This window comes from Choloepus didactylus, chromosome 9 (genome assembly GCF_015220235.1).
Source record: "Choloepus didactylus isolate mChoDid1 chromosome 9, mChoDid1.pri, whole genome shotgun sequence".
Classification (NCBI taxonomy): Eukaryota; Metazoa; Chordata; class Mammalia; order Pilosa; family Megalonychidae; genus Choloepus; species Choloepus didactylus.
Genome location: NC_051315.1, coordinates 59306472 through 59325660, shown reverse-complemented (window position 1 = coordinate 59325660; position 19189 = coordinate 59306472). Strand labels below are relative to the sequence as shown.

Sequence of the window (19189 nt, the reverse complement as noted above, 5' to 3'; positions counted from 1 at the left end):
CCAGGAAAGGATTGTAAGACGACTGCAGAGCAGGGAACTCCAGAACTCAGTTCTCCCACCAAAACAACTATTCAACAGGCAGGAACTGTCTGAAACAAGTATTTTGAAGCTCTGGAGCCAGGAGAACACTGTACAGCATCCAAGGAAGAGCGGGAGGAAGAGGCTGATAAATTATAGTAAAAAACAGTAAATTACTGTCTCCACATGGTGTCTACCAGTGCCATCTCCCAACTCTTGCAGCAGGCCACTATGGAGTGTAGCCTCTGGCTAGCTGCTGGTGACTGAAAGGTATGTAAAAATCCTCTTCCCCAAGAACAGGGGTGAGCACAGCTGATCACTAATCATGGCTTTTGATTAGAGAATTCAGATTCCTGGGGCCCCAGCTCTGAGGCAGCTATTGTCTCAACCCAACCCAGACAGGGATGGTGGAGACTTAAAGACACAGTGCTTCCTCAGAGCTGCAGGGGACAGTAAGCTAAAGGACTGCATTTGCTGGGCAGGCCAGGAAAGCTGAGCTTCGAGGAGCCATCAGAGAAACTTCTGGTGCCCTTCCTGATCCCCTCCCCAGAGCACTTTGGAAATGGTCTGCACCCAGTTCATGAGTCTCTGGCCCTGTTTTGGCTGGGAAAGACTGACTTGGGAAAAGTCCTCTCCACTGTGCCCTCCTTCCAGAATTTGCCCCCCAGGAAAAAGCATCTTGATGCAACAAAAGGACTGCAAAAAACTACAGAGGGGAGACAAAGGGCAAGATGGCAGCATAGGGAGGTGTGGAATATAGTCAGTCCTCTAGAGAAACTAGTAAATAGCCAGGAACTAGAAAATAGTCTGGAACAACTCATGGGGGGACAGTCCATACACCAGTCAGGAATGGGTAGAACAGCTGAGATCTCAGCATAGAACTGTAAGTAAAGCTCCCCAAACTGTGGAAATGGTACCCCTCTCCCACCAGCACAGAAGACCGAGTTGCAAAACTTTGCTTTGCGAAAAAGCAGCAGTCCCTGCTGGGTACCATGGAATGTGACTCTAATTGTGGTTTTAATTAACAAATTTGGATTACTGAATACATGCTACGAGCACAGATAAACCTGGAGCAAGGAGGAAAGGAAACCAGAGGTTTATCCTGGCAGAGACGAGGTGAGGCTGATGGAAAAAAAATACATAAACAAATAAAAACAGAGGCCTTTGGAGTCCATTGAGCTCAGAATACTGGAAAATAACCATGTCCCAAGAAAAGGGGCACAGAGAACTGGGTACAAATTGCAATTCTTGCCTGGTGAACTGAAGGGCTGGGGCGTGGCTCTGAAAAGGGGACATCTTGCTTTTTTTCCATTTTTTTCTCTCGCATTCTAAGTAGCTCATTAGAGAAAGCCTCAGGCATTTTCAGTTGTCAGCCCTGATCCAGGCAAGGGTGGAGTTAAGAGACAAAGGAGGAATTCAAATGTAGGAGATAACTCCCTAAAGGGTGTATCTTCCCTAAGAAGAGGGGGATGGGGCCCAGCTCAAGTGGTGGCCTGCCCTCAGACAACTCAGAACTCAGAGCCTGGGAAGAAGAAAAAAAAAAACTCCAAAAAACAGAAATAGCTTAAGCTTGGCTTTTGACACCCTTGGTCCCTGGCTGGGACAAAGTTCACTGAGAATTAAATACACTGCACCTCTTTATGCTCATGGGGAGCTGCAGGCTGACAAGCGCTACCTGCTGGGCAGAATAGGAAAACCACGGAGTCTAGGGGCCTCACAGGGAAAGTCTGACAATCTGCTGGGCTCATCCTCAGGGAAACCAGACACTGAATACAACCTCCTCCTGAGACCTGGGCCTGTCTGGTCTGGGAAAATCTGATTGGGGTAATCAAGAAAACCAGATGCACAGACAACAGAAAATTACAGATCACACTAGGAAGAGCGAAGACATGGCCCAGTGAAAGGAAAAAACTTACACTTCAACTGAGATACAGGAATTGAAACAGCTGATTACTAATCAAACAAATCTCCTAAATCAATTCAAAAATCAAATCAATGAGTTGAAGGACAATATGGCAAAAGAGATGAAGGATATAAAAAAAGACATTGGGCAAATATCAGGAAGAACTCAAAAGTTTGAAAAAACAACTGGCTGAACTTATGGAAATGAAAGACACAAAAGAAGAGATGAAAAACATAATGGAGATATACGACAGGAGATTTGAAGTGGCGGACGGAAGGATTCATGAACTGGAGGACAGGACATATAAAATCCTACACACAAAGGAACAGATAGGGAAAAGAATGGAAAAATATGAGCAGGGTCTCAGGGAACTGAATGCAACATGAAGTGCACACATATATGTGTCATGGGTGTTCCAGGAGAAGAAAAGGGAAAGGTGGCAGGAAGAATAATGGAGGAAATAATCACTGAAAAATTCCCGTCTTTTATGAAAAACATAAAATTCCAGATCCAAGAGGTGCAGCATACAAGATAGCCTTCCTCTTTCAACTGTACAAACAGGATAGATCTGAGTACATCAACTCTAGAACACTTAATAATCAGATTATCAAATGTAAAAGACAAAGAGAGAATTCTGAAAACAGCAAGAGAAAAGTGATCCATCATATACAAAGGAAGCTCAATAAGACTAAGTGTGGATTTCTCAGGAGAAACCATGGAGGCAAGAAGACAATGTTATGATGTATTTAAGATATTGAAAGAGAAGAACTGCCAACCAAGAATTCTATATCTGACAAAACTGTCATTCAAAAATAATGGAGAGTTTAAAATACTTTCAGACAAACAGACACTGAGAGTTTGTGAACAAGATACCTGCTCTACAAGAAATACTAAAGGGAGCACTACAGGCAGATAAGAAAAGACAGGAGAGAGAGTTTGGAGACGAGTATGGAAATGAAGACTCTCAGTAAGGGTAAAAGAGAGAGAGACAGGAAAAATTAAAAATAAGATATGACATACAAAATCCAAAAGATAAAATGGTAGACAGTAGACATTATGTTGAGTGAAATTAGCCAGAAACAAAAGGATGGATACTGTCTGATCTCACTAATATGGACTAACATGGATGAGGGAAATTTGAGAGTTGAGAACGCAGGTTATCAGGAGATAGAAAGAGGTTGGAGATCGGGCATTGATGCTGAAGGAGTACAGAATGTTCAACAGGATTGACTGTATAGAGCCGAAATGAAATGGATAGCATAGTAGTGCGTGATGGTAATACACCATTGTAAATACTCTGAACAAAGATGAGTGTGAGTACAGTTGAAAGAGGAAGGCTAAGGGCAGGTATGACACCAGACGGAATGATAGAAGATGAAGACTGGGATTGTGTATCTTAGCGAAACCTAGAGTGGTCAATGATGGTGATTAAATGTACAAATACAAGAATGTTTTTAAATGAGGGAGAACAAATGAATGTCAACATTGCTAGGTGATGAAAATTGGAAATAGAGGAAAAAATACAATCAATGTAAACTAGATTCTACAGTTAATGGTTACATTGTAAGATGTATCCATTAATTGCAACAAAAGCAATATACCAAAGCTAAATGTCAAAAGAGGGGGATATAAGGAAGTGATATGGGATTCTTGTTGGTGGTGATGTTGTCTGACCTTTTCACTGTATTTTATTTCTATTTTTCTTCTATCTTTTGTATTTTTCTTTTTTTTTTTTTTTTTTCTCCTTTTCCTCTTTCTTTGGGGAAGAGATGGAAATGTCCTCATATAGATTGTGGTTAGGAATGCTTAATTATTTGATTATACTGGGAATTACTGATTGTTTACTTAGAGTGGATTGTATGGTGTGTGAATAAAACTGTTATAAAAAAAAAAAGGGATACAAGTGCTAGAGAAAATGTGGAGAGAGGGATGTACCTATTCCCTGTTGGTAGGGACATAGAATGGAGCAGCCCAGCTGTAGGGCATTGTGGTGGTTCCACAGGAGCTAACTATGGAGTTGCCATATGGTCCTGCAATCCAATTATGGGGTATATACTTGGAAGAACTGAGAGCAGGGACATGAGTGGACATTACACACTGGTGTCCATGGCAGCCATATTCATGATTCTCAACGGATGGAGGTGGCCTAAGGGTACATTGACTGATAAACAGGATGGTGACTATGGTGTATAGACACAATAGAATACTAAGCAGTGGCAAGAAGAAATGAAGTTGTGAGGTATATACCTAGGTGAATGGACCTTCAGGAAGTATGTCAAGTGAAATAAGACAGAATCGAAAAGACAAACATTATAATGTCTCACTAATATGGACTAACTGTAATGTGCAAACTCTGAGAACTGAATCTGAGAGCACAGGTTATCGGGGAAGGCTTATGGTAAAGTTTTCTAGATTGTAAGCTCTTACAACAGTCATATCTCTTCATGAGTTGTAGTGCTTATCTCTGAATTCTGAGATGCTGAGCTATTTGTGTATAACCTGGTCAGTCCCTGTAACTTCAGGTATCTGTGTGACACTTGAGACCCTGAGCGAGAAAGTTCAGCAGCTATGAATGTCAGTAATACCCCATACAGCAAATGTTAAAAAAGCTGAAAAAGAGATCAGACTTCAATTAGTTATGAACAAAATGGACTTGATTACAACTAAGGTAAACCAGACTGAAGGGTAAAGGATGATACTGACTGTGTTTTAAAACCTCAACTTCTATGTGAGACCAAAGGAAGAGATGTTTATTTAGTGCAAAATCTGTATTTTCTGTAGCCCGCTATATAATAGAACTTGTATGGTCAGTTTATTCGAACACCATAATTACATGGAACCTTGAATAGGGGGTGAAAACTGGTTGGTTTATACAGGTTAGCATGAAACCCCAATACATCCCAGAGTAATTTAGGCAGAGTAAGGAGTATTTGCAGGGACCCCTTGAGGGCCTGGGGAAAAATGTGGAAACATCAAACTTCCTGATATTCTCACAACATTGGGGACTACCATTTAGTAGGCCAAGTCCTCGATCTTGGGGCTTGCCCTTATGAAGCTTGTTACTGCAAAGGAGAGGCTAAGCCTACTTACAATTGTGCCTAAGAGTCACCCCCAGAGAACCTCCTTTTTTTGCTCATATGTCTCTCTCTAAGCCCACTCAGCAGGTAAACTCAATGCCCTCCCCACTATGTGGAACATGACTCCCAGGGGTGTAAATCTTCCTGGCAATGTGGGACATGACTCCCAGGGATGAGCCTGGACCCGGCATCATGGGATTGAGAAAGCCTTCCTGACCAAAAGGGGGAAGAGATATTAAACAAAATAAAGTTTCAGTGGCTGAGAGATCTCAAATGGAGTCCAGAGGTCATTCTGGAGGTTATTCTTAGGCACTATATAGATATCCCTTTTTAGTTTTTAGTGTGTTGGAATGGCTAGAGGGAAATACCTGAAGCTGTCAAACTGCAATCCAGTGACTTGATTCCTGAAGACGACTGTAATTAACTATGTAGCTTGCACAGTGTGACTGTGTGATTGTGAAAACCTTGTGGCTCACACTTCCTTTACCCAGTGTATGGACAAATGTGTAGAAAAAAGGGGGACAAAAAGTAAATGAGTAATAGGAGGGAAAAAGGAGTATGAGATGTTTAGGGTTTCTTTTTTACTTTTTTTAAAAATCTTTATTTTTATTCTTATTTTTTGGAGTAATGAAAATGTTCAAAAAATTGATTGTGGTGATGAATGCACAGTTATGTGATGATACTGTGAACAATTGATTGCACACTTTGGATGAGTATATGTATGTGAATATAGCTCAATAAAATTGCATTAAAAAAAGAAAAAACTATAGAGGTAGACAGTCTGGGACAAAGGCCTGCTGGCTTCAAACACCCAGGATAGGGAGGTCTGTCTCCTGGGAAACACAGGGGACAACCAAATTCCTGTAAACAGGAAAACTCCAAAACAACAAACAAGCAAAAGCCTAGGAAAAGATCAGGCCCAGAAAGACAGGGAAAACCCTGCACACTACTTACACCTTGGGCAGACCTTCTGATAGGAGGGCTGAAGCTCAAGAAACTCTCTGACTTATCACCAGCTAGTTACAAAACCAAGAAATAGACATCTCAAGGAACAAATCGCAGAGTTAACATTTTAAAATATTAAAATGTACAATGTGCAAGACAAATAAAGAAACAGGAAATGATGACCCATCCAAAGGAAGACCCATTTTAAAATATTAAAATGTACAATGTGCAAGACAAATAAAGAAACAGGAAATGATGACTCATCCAAAGGAAGAGGACAAAAATCCAGAAAACAACAACAAAGAAGACAAAAAATGTGTGGACATACCAAACAAAGACTTTTAAAAAATGAACTTAAAAGTGCTCAAGGAGATGAAGAAAAATACAGAGAAAGAACTAACGGATATCAGGAAAACAATGAACAAGCACGATGAGAGTCTTAGTAAAGAGATAGAAATTTTAAAAAGGAACCAAACAGAGCTACTAGAGTTGAAGACCACAATAACCGAAATTAAAAATACCCAGGGGGGTTTAAATAGCAGATTAGAGCTGTCAGAAGAAAGAATCAGTGAACCTGAAGACAAGACATTTGAAATGGGTTAGGCTGAGTGGAAAAATAAAAGAAAAATTAAGAGCAAAAATAGCCTAAGACACATCTGATATACCATCAAACTCACCAAGATATGCATTACGGCAGTCCCAGAAGGAGAAGAAAGGAAGAAGAAGAAGAAGGAATATTTAAAGACAGAATGACAAAGAACTTCCCAAACTTAGCAAAAGACGTGAAGATGCATATCCACGAATCCCAGAGAACACTGAATAGGACAGACATGAGGAAAAATATACTCTCTCATATAGTGATCACACTATCGAATGCAAAAGGCAAGGAGAGAGTTCAGAAAGCTTCAAGAAAAAAATGATGTCTTATGTACAAGGAAGTCCCAATTATACTGAGTGCTGATTTCTCTTCAGAAACCATGGAGGTAAAAAGGGAGTGGACTGCAATACTAAAAGTGCTGAAAGAAAACAACTGCCAGCCAAGAATGTTATATCTTGTGAGACTCTCTTTCAAAAATGAGGGAGAGATTAAAGTATTCTCATATAAACAAAAGCTGAGGGAGTTCATCAACACTAGACCTGCCCTACAAGTAATGCTAAGGGGAGCTCTTCAAACTGAAAGGAAAGGACACTAGACAGTGGTTCAAAGTGGAATAAAACAGTAAAAGTAACCATTTGGGTAATCATAAATGCCAGTATTATTGTAGTGTACTGTTTGGTATGTAACTCCACTTCTGATTTCCTACAGGTGCTAAAATGCAAATACATAAAAAATAATGACAAATCTAGGTTTTTGGACATACAATATACAAAGATATAAGTGGTAATAAGTACCAAAAAATGGTGATGGTGGGGGACATGGATATAGAAAAAGCATACATGTATCCTATTGAAGTTAAATTGGTAACAGACTGTGCTGGTTTGAATCTGTTATGTACTCCATAAAAGACCATGTTCTTTTAATCTGCTCTTGTGGGAGCAGATCTATTGTGGGTGGGATCTTTTGATTGGGTTGTTTCCATGGAGATATGACCCTGCCCACCCAAGGTGGGTTTCAATTAATTTACTGGAGTCCTTAAGAGAGCTCAGGGGAGAGAGACAGAGCTCAGAGCTGATACAGACCCAGACACTTGGAGATGCAGACCGAAAGACGCTGGGAGATGCTAAGCTAAGGGATGAAGCCCAGAGTTTGCCCCAGAGAAGCTAAGTGAGAACCCACAGATGCTTAAAGAGAAAGCCACTGGAATCAGAAGCTAAAAGTAATACAACCCAGGAGCAAAGGATCAGCAGACACCAGCTACATGCCTTCCCAGCTGACAGAGGTGTTCTGGATGCCATTGGCCTTTCTTCAGTGAAGGTATCCTCTTGTTGATGCCTTAGTTTGTACACTTTTATGTTTTTAGAACTGTACATTTGTGAGCTGATAACCCCTCATTGTAAAAACCAAATCATTTCTGGTATAATGAATTTTGGCAGCTTTAGCAAACCAGAACACAGACCAAACACAATTGTTATATAATTAGGATGCTAAATTTTAATGCTATGGTAACCACACACACACATACAAGATGAAAAATATATCCGGATGGAAGTGAAAAGGTATTCAATATGGTTCAACACAAAAAAGCAAATATAAAAATAGGCATTAATGGAAGTGAGGGTCAAAAAAGCTGTAAGACTTACAAAGGCTAAATAGCAAAAAGGCAGAAAAAGTCCTGTATTACCAGTAGTGACTTTAAATATAAATGGATTAAACTTTCTAGTCCAAAGGCAGAGACTGACAGAATGGATAAAAAAGCATGACCCAACTATATTCTGCCTGCAAGAGATTCATTATAAATTCAAAGATACAAGCAGGTTGTGAGTGAAAGGATGAGAAAAAATATACGATACAAGTAGAAACCAAAAGAGAGCTGAGGTAGCTATACAAATATTGGATAATATTAGTCAAAAAGGGTTACAAGGGACAGAGATAGTCACGATATACCGATAAAGGGGACAATTCAACAGGAAGATGCAACAATTATAAATATATATACACCTAACAGAAAAACCCCAAGATATATGAAGCAAATACTGACAGATTTGAAGGGAGAAATTGACACATCTACATTAATAGGAGACTTAAATACAATATTCATAATAATGGAAAGAACATCTAGTCAAAAGATCAATAATGTTCTTCAAGAACATCAACCAGATGTGTCCCCTTTTCCCATAATGTTGACACCCCTTTTCAACATGAACAAGTTAGGGTAGTCACTTCCCTGAAGATTAGGAAAATGATTAAACTAGAGGAAGGGGTAGCAACAGACAAGATGGAATTTAAGAATGGAATATGAATACTGAATCTCTATACAATTTTCTTTTTCTTGGTTGCTGGGGTATTGGAATTGCTGGAGGGAAAGGACTGAAGTGGTGAAACTATAGCCCATGGCATCTTTTTGAATTTGTTCTGTGGCTACTTGTTGAATTGTGATTTGGGGACTGTCACCTTTTTGTATATATGTTCTTTTTTAAAAAAAAGGTCAACAAGGGGGTCTTGAATGATACCCTAAACCAACCAGGCCTGACAGACATATATAGAACACTTCACCCAACAAAAATGGAATACAAATTCTTCTAGTGCACATGGATCATTCCCCAGAATAGACCATATGCTAGGTCACAAAACAAGTCTCAATAAATAAAAAAATATTAAAATCATACAATGCACATATAAGTCCAACCACAATGGAATGATGCTAGAAATCAACAACAGAGGGAGAAATGGAAAATTCATAAATATTTAGAAATTAAACAATACCAATGGACTAAAGAAGAAATCAGAAGTGAAATTAGGAAATATCTTTAGGCAAATGAAAATGAAAATACGATATACCAAAACTTATGGGATTATAGCTCAAAATGCTTACACTAAAAAAGAAGGAAAGACTTCAAATCAGAGACCTAACCTCTTCAAAACTAGAAAAACTAGAAAAAGAAGAGCAAAGTAAACGGAAAGTGAGAAGGAGGGAAATAACAAATATTAGAGCAGACATAAATGAAACAGAAAACAAACAAAAACAATAGAGGGAATCAACAAAACCAAAAGTTGGGTCTTTGAAAAGATCAATAAAATGACAAACTTTTACCTAGACTGGCAAAGAGGAAAAAAAAGGACACATTCCTATAAGTAGAAATGAAAAGGGGGATATTACTGACAACCCCACTGTGCAATAAAAAGGACTATAAGAGGATACTATGAACAACTGTATGCAAACAAATTAGATAACCTAGGTGAAATAACAAATTTTTAGAAACACACAAACTACCTACTTTGAATCAAGAAGAAATAGAAGATCTCAACAACCAATTACTAATAAAGGGATTTAATCAGTAATCAAAAACTTCCCAACAAAGAAAAGCCACAGGACTAGAGAGCTTCACAGGGCAATTCTACCAAACATTCCAAGCAGACTTAACTCCAATTCTGCTCAAACTCTTCCAAAAAAATTGAAGAGGAGAGAACACTCCCTAATTTATTCTACAAGGCCAACATATCCCATACCAAAGCCAGATAAAGATACCACACACACACACAAAAATTACAGACCAATAACTCTTATGAATATAGATGCAAAAATTCTCAACAAAATCTTAGCAAACAAAATCCAACTACATATTAAAATTATACACCATGATCAAATGGGATTTACCCGTAGTATGCAAGGTTAGTTCAACATAAGAAAATTAATGTAATATACCATATTAACAGAATGAAGGAAAAAAAAAAACCACATGATCATCTCAATTGATGCAGAAAAGGCATTTGACAAAATACAGCACATTTTCTTGATTAAAAAAAAAATCCTATAACATTAGGAATACATAGAAACTTCCTCAACATGATAAAGGGCATTGCTAACATCTTACTTAATGGTGAAAGAGTGGAAGCATTCCTTCTAAGATCAGGAACAAGACAAGGATGCCCACTGTCACCACTGTTATTCAGCACTGTATTGGAAGTTCTAGCCAGAGCAATTAGGCAAGAAAAGAAATAAAAGGCATCCAGATTGGAAAGGAAGAAGTAAAATTTTCCCTATTTGCAAATGATAAGATTCTATAAACAGAAATTCCTGAAAAATCCACAACAAAGCTCCTAGAATTAATAAATGAATTCAGCAAAGTGGCAGGGTACAAGATCAACACCCCAAAATCAGTAGCGTTTCTTTACACAGGCAATGAACACTCAGAAGAAGAAATCAAAAAAATAATTCCATTCACAATAGCAACTAAAGAAGCAAATAAACAGGAATAAATCTAATCAAAGATATAAAGGACTTGTATACAGAAAGCTACAAAACATTGCTAAAAGAAATCAAAGAGGACCTAAATAAATGGAAAGGTACTCCATGTTCATGGATTGGAAGACTAAATATTGTTAACGTCAATATTACCCAAAGCAATTTATAAATTCAATGCAATCCCAATCAAAATCCCAACAACCTTCTTTGCAGAAATGGAAAAGCCAATTATCAAATTTATATGGCAGGGTAAGGGGCCCCAAATAGATAAAGCCATCATGAAAAAGAAGCATGAAGTTGGAGGACTCACACTTCCCAATCTTAAAACTTACTAAAAAGCCACAGCAATCAAACAGCATGGGTAGCACACGGACAAACACAGACCAATGGAACTGAACTGAGAGCTCAGACATCAATCCTCACATTTATGGCCAACTGATTTTTGACAAGGTGGCAAAGACACTCAACTGGGAAAGAACAGTCTCTTCAACAAATGGTGCTGGGAAAACTGGATCTACATTTGCAGAAAAAAGAAGAGGACCTGTACCTCACACCATATATAAAATTCAACCCAAAATGGATCAAAGACCTAAATATAAGAGCTAGAAATATCAAACTCCTAGAAGAAAGCATAGGGCGGCATCTTCAGGATCTTGTGTTAGGCAATGGTTTCTTAAGACTTTACACCCAAAGCACAAGCAACAAAAGAAAAAACAGATACATGGGATCACATCAAAATTTAAAACTTTTGTGCATCAAAGGACTTCATCATGAAAGTAAAATGACAACCTACACAAGGAGAGAAATTATTTGGAAACCACATATCTGATATGGGTTTGATATCCAGAATATATAAAGAAACCTTTTACAACAAAATGACAACTCAATTTAAAAATTTGCAAATGACTTGAACTGATATCTCTCCAAAGAAGATATCCAAATGGCCAGAAAGCACATGAAAACACGCTCAACATCATTAGCCATCAGGGAAATGCAAATGAAAACTGTAATGAGATACCGTTTCACAACATTAGAATGGCTACCATTAAAAAAAAAAAAAGGAATGGCTACTATTAAAAAAAAAAAAAGGAAAGTAACAAGTGTTGGAGAGGATGCAGAGAAACAGGAACACTCATTCACTGCTGATGGAAATATAAAATGGTTTCACTGTGGAAAACAGTTTGGCAGTTCCTCAGAAAGTTAAGTATAGAACTACCATATGACCCAGCAATCCCACTACTAGGTATATATCCAAAAGAACTAAAAGCAGGCACTCAAGCAGATATTTGCACACTGGTGTTCATATAGGCATTATTCACAACTGCCAAAAGATGGAAGCAACCCAAGTGTCCACCAACTGATGAATGGAAAATAAAATATGATATATACCTATAATGGAATGTTATCCAGCTGTAAGAAGGAATGAAGTCCTGACACATGTGACAACATGGATGAACCTTAAAGATACTACATTGAGTGACACAATGATAAGTCAGACACAAAAGAACAAATATTCTTATGATCTCACTGATTTGAAACAGTTAGAATAAGCAAACTCATAGAGTCAGATTCTAGAACACAGGTTACCAGAGGATGGAGTGGGGATAGAGAATGGGAAGTTAAGGCTTAAAATATACAGGACTCCTATTCAGAATGACAGAAATGTTTATGTAGTAGATGGAGGTGTTGATAATACAAATCGTGAATGCAATTTACAGCACCAGAATATGTATCTGAATATGATTAAAAGGGAAAATGTTAGATTGTACATATGGTAACAATAAAATTGCTTAAAAAAATCCATAGAACTATACTACACAAACAGGGAACCCTAAGTTAAACCATGGACTTTAATTAATAGTACAATTATAAAAATGTGCTATCTTTAATTGTAGCAAATGTTCCACACCAGTGAAAGGTGTTGGTGGTGGAATGGTGTATGGGAATTCTGTATCTTAGATATGATTGTTCTGTAAACCCACAACTTCTCTAATAAAAAAAAATTAAAACTAAAACTAAACACACACACACACACACACACAGACACACACACACACAACTGTAGTTCTAGCTATAGGAGAACTAGCACCAAATCATGAATCATGGCATCAAAAGCCATCCAGAGCTGCCCCTATTCTACCTCTCCAATTCACTTATCTCCAACACAAACCCTTTTACTAGCTGAGCTGGCAGCATATGCCCAGTAAAATTTATAATTAAAGACACAATTTTTTAGATCTTTGAGTCTAAACTTTTGATTTTTATATGAGACAGTACTCTTTCCAATAAGATTACAAATTCCTTATCCAGCTTAAAATTCCTTTGTATCCTCCCAAGTCTGGTGCTACAAAGTATTCGATAAAAATCTGTTGACATAAACCAAAAGTAACAAACTAATACCTTAACCTTTAACTGAAATATTTCTGCTTTTACGTTCATAAATGAAATTTATATAACTAAATGATTTTTCAATTTAATCAGTTTAATAAATGCTTTCAAGAATAGATAATCCTGAAATTAAAAATTCTTCAAAAATTTCATCATTATTTTCTACCTATTAGTGTATCACCACTATGGCAAGTGAATTCTCCCTTTTTACATACCTTTCCTTGTTCTGTATGTTGTTCAGTAAATGAATTTATCTCAAAACACCACTGAGATATAATATCAAATGCTGGAACTGACCAATCCAGACAGGAGGCACTGATAAATGGATGTTCTGTTTGGTAAAATGTTGGCAGAAGTCCCAGGCAGCTGGCAAGAACTGAAAATTCTTCTTCTTCCTTTTGGATGTGAAACAGAAAATTCTCAAGTCATTTCATCAAATACAAATATTTTAAGTGTTATCCTCATCAATTACCTTGGGACAGTAAGAACACTTTCTTAACTGAGTCAACTGAAGAAAAGTAAAGGGAGTAGGAGGAGTAAAGAAGAAAGAATAAGGTCCCTAACTGTTACATCCAAATATCCCCCCAAATATTTCTCTTTGAAATTTAGCTTCTCAGTGCAATAGCATCTTCCTCCTTTGTATGTTTATTTTTAAATACAGTTGTCACATATCTGATGAATGCAGTCTATAAAAGCAAATGTGGATTTGGGACAAACAACAAGCTACTTTTGGTTAGAGTGACATGGGTTGTCAGAGTGTAGACACAGAAGAACAATAATAAAAGCATGAACCTCACAAAAGGGAGTGCTAAAGAATTTTCCTGAACTCTGAGAGAGTATTAAACAAAGTCAGCTAAGATTTTAAAAAGTTTTTAAACACTTGAGAGATCTAAGAGCCAGGAAATCTGAAGCTCCACCCAATAATAAAAGAACCAGAGAAATCAGTGATCCCAGGACTCATATCCTGAAAGTTGATTTTTAAAACAGTTCAGTAGTCTTATATACAGCAAAATATATTCCCCAGCCCCTCTTTACTTAACTGAAACGAGTGTGTTCACTTTCCCTTGTCTAGGGGATCCTATCATCCTTCAAATTTCAGCTTCCCAGGGAAGACTTCCCTGACCCTCTCAATGAGACCTCTGACCACTCAGCTTTACTCAGATAAAATTAATCCTTCCATACCTTGTAAACACCTCTACTGTTGCATTTATATATTTTATATTAATTACTGTAAAAATATATCAGCCTTCTCTATAGGACTGTGAGTTCTCTGGGAGTAGTTACTCTGCTTCCCCAGTACTTGGCACATAGTAGACATTCAACGAATACTTGCAAAATTGGAATAATTATGTAGATTAAGTACAAAATTCCAAAGTATGCTACAAAGAAGAAATAAACATGAAAATGGAAAACGATACACAGGCTGAAAAATGTTTAATTTTTAATATCTCTAGAAATGAGACCACAAATCCTCATTTATATAGCTACATGAAGGGATTTTTTAAAAAAACAACCTTGAGGTATAATTTATACACCATAAAATCCACCCATTTTAAGTGTACAGGTTGATGAGTTTTGGTAAATGCATAAAGCCAAGCAACCACTACCACAATCAAATCTTAGAACAATGCATCATTACCGTCCCCCACCCCCCTCAATTTCCTTATACTCCCATGTAGTCAATTCCAGCCCCCACTCCTGGCTCCAAACAACTGATCTGCATTCTGGTGTTACGGTTTTGACTTTTTAAAGAATTTTAAGAATTAATGGAATCATATGTACGATATATAGTCTTTTGTGCCTGGCCTTTTCAATCGGCATAATATTTTGAGATTCATCCATGTTACTGTGCATATCAGTAGTCCATTCCTTTTTACTGCTTAGTAGTATTCCATTGTATGGATAGACCTATCACATTTTATTCATACAGTTACCTGTTATGGACTTCTGGGTTGTTTCCAATGTTTTACTATTACAGAATTAGGCTGTTACGAACATTCATTTACAAGTCTTTATGTGGAAATAGGTTTTCAGTTCTTTTGGTAGATAGAATCGTTGGGTAGGACAATAAATGTATGTTAATTTTTAAAGAAACTGCCAAACTTTTTTCCTAAGTTGCTATACCATTTTGCATTTCCCACCAACAATGCATGAAAGTTCCAGGTGTTCTAAATCCTCACCAACACTTGGTATTATCAGGGTTTTTTGTAATGGTACCTTATTGTGACTTTAATTTGTACCTCTCTAGTGAACAATGATGCCAAGAATATTTTTATATTTGTTGGCCATTCACATATATTCTTTTGAGAAGTGTCTGTTCAAATTCTGTGCCCAGTTTTGTGTTGGGTTGTTTATTTTCTCCTGATTGTAAGAGGTCTTTGTCACATGTTATTTTAAAAATTGAGATATAATTTGCAAACTGTAAAACCCACCCTTTTAAAGTGAATAATTCAGTGGCTTTTAGTATATCTGCAAAGCTTCACAACCATCAACATCTAATTCCAGAATATTTTCATCACCACAAAAGAAATCCTGTACCCATTAGCAATCATTCCCCATTTCCCAAAAAAACACTGGTTTATTTTCTGTCTCTATGGATTTGCTTATTCCAGTCATTTCATATAAATGGGATTACACATTATGGAGGCTTTTGTATCTGGGTTCTTTCACTTAGTACAAAGTTTTCAAGGTTCATCCTGTTGTAGCATGTATCGGCACTTCATTTCTTTTCATGGCTGAATAATACTCCATTGTATGAATAACAAATAAAGCTGCTATGAGGGTTTATATACAAGATTTTGTGTAGACACATGCTTTCTTCTCTTGAGTATATACCTATGAGTAGAATTGTTGGATCATATGTTAACTCTGTGTTTAACTTTTTGAGGAACTGCCAAACTGTTTTCTAAAGCAGCTGCACCATTTTAAATCCTGAGAACAGTGTAGGAGGGTCTCGATTTCTCCACATCCTCACTAAGCTTGTTATTAACTGTCTTTTTAATTACAGCCATCCTCATGGATGTGAAGTGGTATCCTGTACTTTTAATTTACATTTCCCTGATGGCTAATGATGGATGGTGAGCATCTTTTCATATGCTTATTGGCCATTCTTCTTCGGAGAAATCTCTATGCAAGTTCTTTGCTCATTTTTAAATAGGGTTGTATTTTTATTGTTGAGTTTTAAGAACTCTTTAAATCTTCTGGTTACCACTTCTCTAATCAAATATATGATTTGTAAATATTTTCTCCCATTCTGTGGGTTATCTTTGCACTTTCTTGGTAATGCCTTTTGAAGCACAAAGGCTTTTAATTTTGATAGGCTCAATACACCTATTCTTTCTTTTGTTGCTCATGCTTTTGGTGTCATATCTAAGAAAAAACACTGCCTAATTCAAGGTCATGACGATTTATGCCTATTTTCTTCTAAGAGTTTTATAGTTTTAATGCTTACATTTAGGTCTTTGATCCATTTTGAGTTAATTTTTGTATGGTGTGAGGCTTTGTAGTAAGTTGTGAAAAGAAGTGTGAGCACTGACCCTGGCGGGCCCTAACATCCAAAGCAGTGCCAGTAGCAACCACCGGAATGGTAAAAGCAACAACAACAAAGAAGCCCTAGCCAGATGGGAAGAGAAAACCAGGTAGAAGCCATCTGAAGCCAAAGAGATAAAGCTTTATGTCCAGATTCCCCCAGTAGAGAAGATGGATGCTTCCTTGTCTATGCTTGCTAACTGCGAGAAGCTTTCACTATCTACAAATTGCATTGAAAAAATTGCCAATCTGAATGGCTTAAAAAACTTGAGGATATTGTCTTTAGGAAGAAACAACATAAAGAACTTAAATGGACTAGAAGTGGTAGGGGATACTTTAGAAGAACTGTGGATTTCCTACTATTTTATTGAGAAGTTGAAAGGGATCCATGTAATGAAGAAAGTCTCTACATGTCCAATAATCTAGTGAAAGACTGGGCTGGATTTGTGAAGCTAGCAGAACTGCCATGCCTGGAGGACCTGGTGTTTGTAGGTAATTCCTTGGAAGAGAAATACTCTTCTGAGGGGAGCTGGATTGAGGCAAGCAAGAGAGTGCCCAAACTGAAAAACCTTGATGGTACCCCAGTAATTAAAAAGGATGATGAAGAAGAAAACTAACTCACATTTTCCACTTTCTATTAACTTATTTAAATGTTATAAGAACAATAGTTTTGTATAATTATCTATTTTAAAGATTCTATATGGGGCAAAAGGTTCTTAAGAAGATAAAACAAATCTCTCATTCCCATCTTTTTCTTTCTTAATTTACTCAAGCATTGTTTCTCTCCAAAAATGGTAACACCAACTTTATATATTCTAGCCCTCTTTTTAGGAACTATGAATTTTCAATTACTGTCTTTAGTCCCAGTTATGTAGCATGTGACCCCATCTACTAAAATCGTTATAGATTAATTGTTTTTAATCACAAAGGAACAAATGTCATTGATTATGAAATTTGTTTAGAATTTTTTTAGGCCTGGCATTTAAAGAGTATACTTAATTTTTGAATCTGTGGACCATCTTTCTTGGAGCTTCATCTCCTTACAATTCAGAAGCATAAATGTGTCTTGCTTTGATTCAGAAGGTAGCATAATGACAGGAGGAGCTCCTTGCATAAATACAGCAGCAACCCTAGGACCAAGATCCCAAAATTCAAATGGAAAAGCTATAGTGAAAGAGGAAAAATGAATATCTTGGAGGCCTTCTATCCCATTTACTTATTTGTTTATATTTATTTGTTTTTTTCCAAAAATGTGTGCATTATCAACCGGAATTTAGGTTATGTTTACATGCATTGCCACTTGAGTCACTGTGCACAGTCATTCTGTGATACAGGTCGGTGGCTACATGACTGTTACAGTCATTTCTTTTCCAATAATGTGGTCATGCTACTCATGTGGACCTGGCCTAGACACTTTTTTGGTTTATAAGGCAGTAGCTATAGTTGAATTCCTGGCCTAAATGCTGGCCAGTGATACATGTCAAAATTTGCCCTAACGACTTTGGTCTCGTGACCCTCATTGTTGGGAAAGTGATTGTTATGGTTATAAGGGTATAGAACTTAAAGATCGGATTTGGTACCTTTCAACATACGAAACCTAGAATTTCAAAAAAAAAATTTTTTTTTTTTTTTTTTGAGAAGTTCTAAGTTAAACAGCTCTTAAAAAAAAAAAAAGAAGTGTGAAACCTCAAACTCTGTTCTTTTTCAAAACTGTTTTGGCTATTCTGGGTTCCTTGCATTTCCTTATGAATTTTAAGATCAGTCTGTCAAGTTCCACTAAAAAGGCAGCTAGGATTTTGACAGGGATTACACTGAATCTGTAGATCACTTTGCAGAGCACTGTTCTCTTAACGATAGTAAGTCTTCCAATCAACGAACATGGGATTCTTTCAATTTATTTAGGTATTCTTTGACTTCTTTCAAAGATGTTTTACAGTTTTCAGTGTACAAGTCTTACACTTTCTTGGTTACATTTATTCCTAGGTGTTTTTTGATGCTACTGTAAATGGAATTATTTTCTTAATTTCATATTTCAGATCATTCATTGCTAGTGCATAGAAATACAATTAATTTTTTTTTTTTTTTTTGGTATATTTATCTTGCATCTTGCAAACTTGTTAAACTCATTTATTAGCTCTAATAGTTCTGAGGTTTTTTTGGGTAGAATCACTAGAATTTTCTACATGTGGGATGATGTTGTTTGTGAACAAAGATGGTTTTACCTCTTCCTTTCTAATCTGGATGGCTTTTTCTTTTTTTGCCTTACTGCCCTAGCTAGTATGTCTAGTACAATGCTGAATAGAAGTGGCAAGAGCAAACATCCTTGCATTGTTCCTGATCTTAGGGGCAAGATTTGATCTTTTACTCTTAAGGATGATGTTAGCTATGGGTTTTATCAGATTGGGGAGGTTTCCTTTGATCCCTAGTTTGTTGAGTGTTTTTTTTTTGTTTTGTTTTGTTTCTAACTATGAAAGGATAATGGAGTT

General features: G+C 37.0%; 1 protein-coding gene and 1 pseudogene across 4 annotated transcripts in view; one reads left to right on the top strand and one right to left on the bottom strand.

Annotated features, from left to right (window-relative positions):
- The window catches only part of UBR3 (ubiquitin protein ligase E3 component n-recognin 3), a 364711-nt gene that overhangs the window by 8155 nt on the left and 337367 nt on the right, over nt 1-19189 (bottom strand). For all 4 annotated transcript variants that reach the window (XM_037850484.1, XM_037850488.1, XM_037850485.1 and 1 more), the window contains exon 36: nt 13391-13570. In XM_037850484.1, coding sequence (XP_037706412.1) covers nt 13391-13570 — 180 coding nt within the window. The remainder of the gene's footprint in view (nt 1-13390; nt 13571-19189) is intronic.
- LOC119544921 lies at nt 16785-17320 on the top strand (annotated as a pseudogene).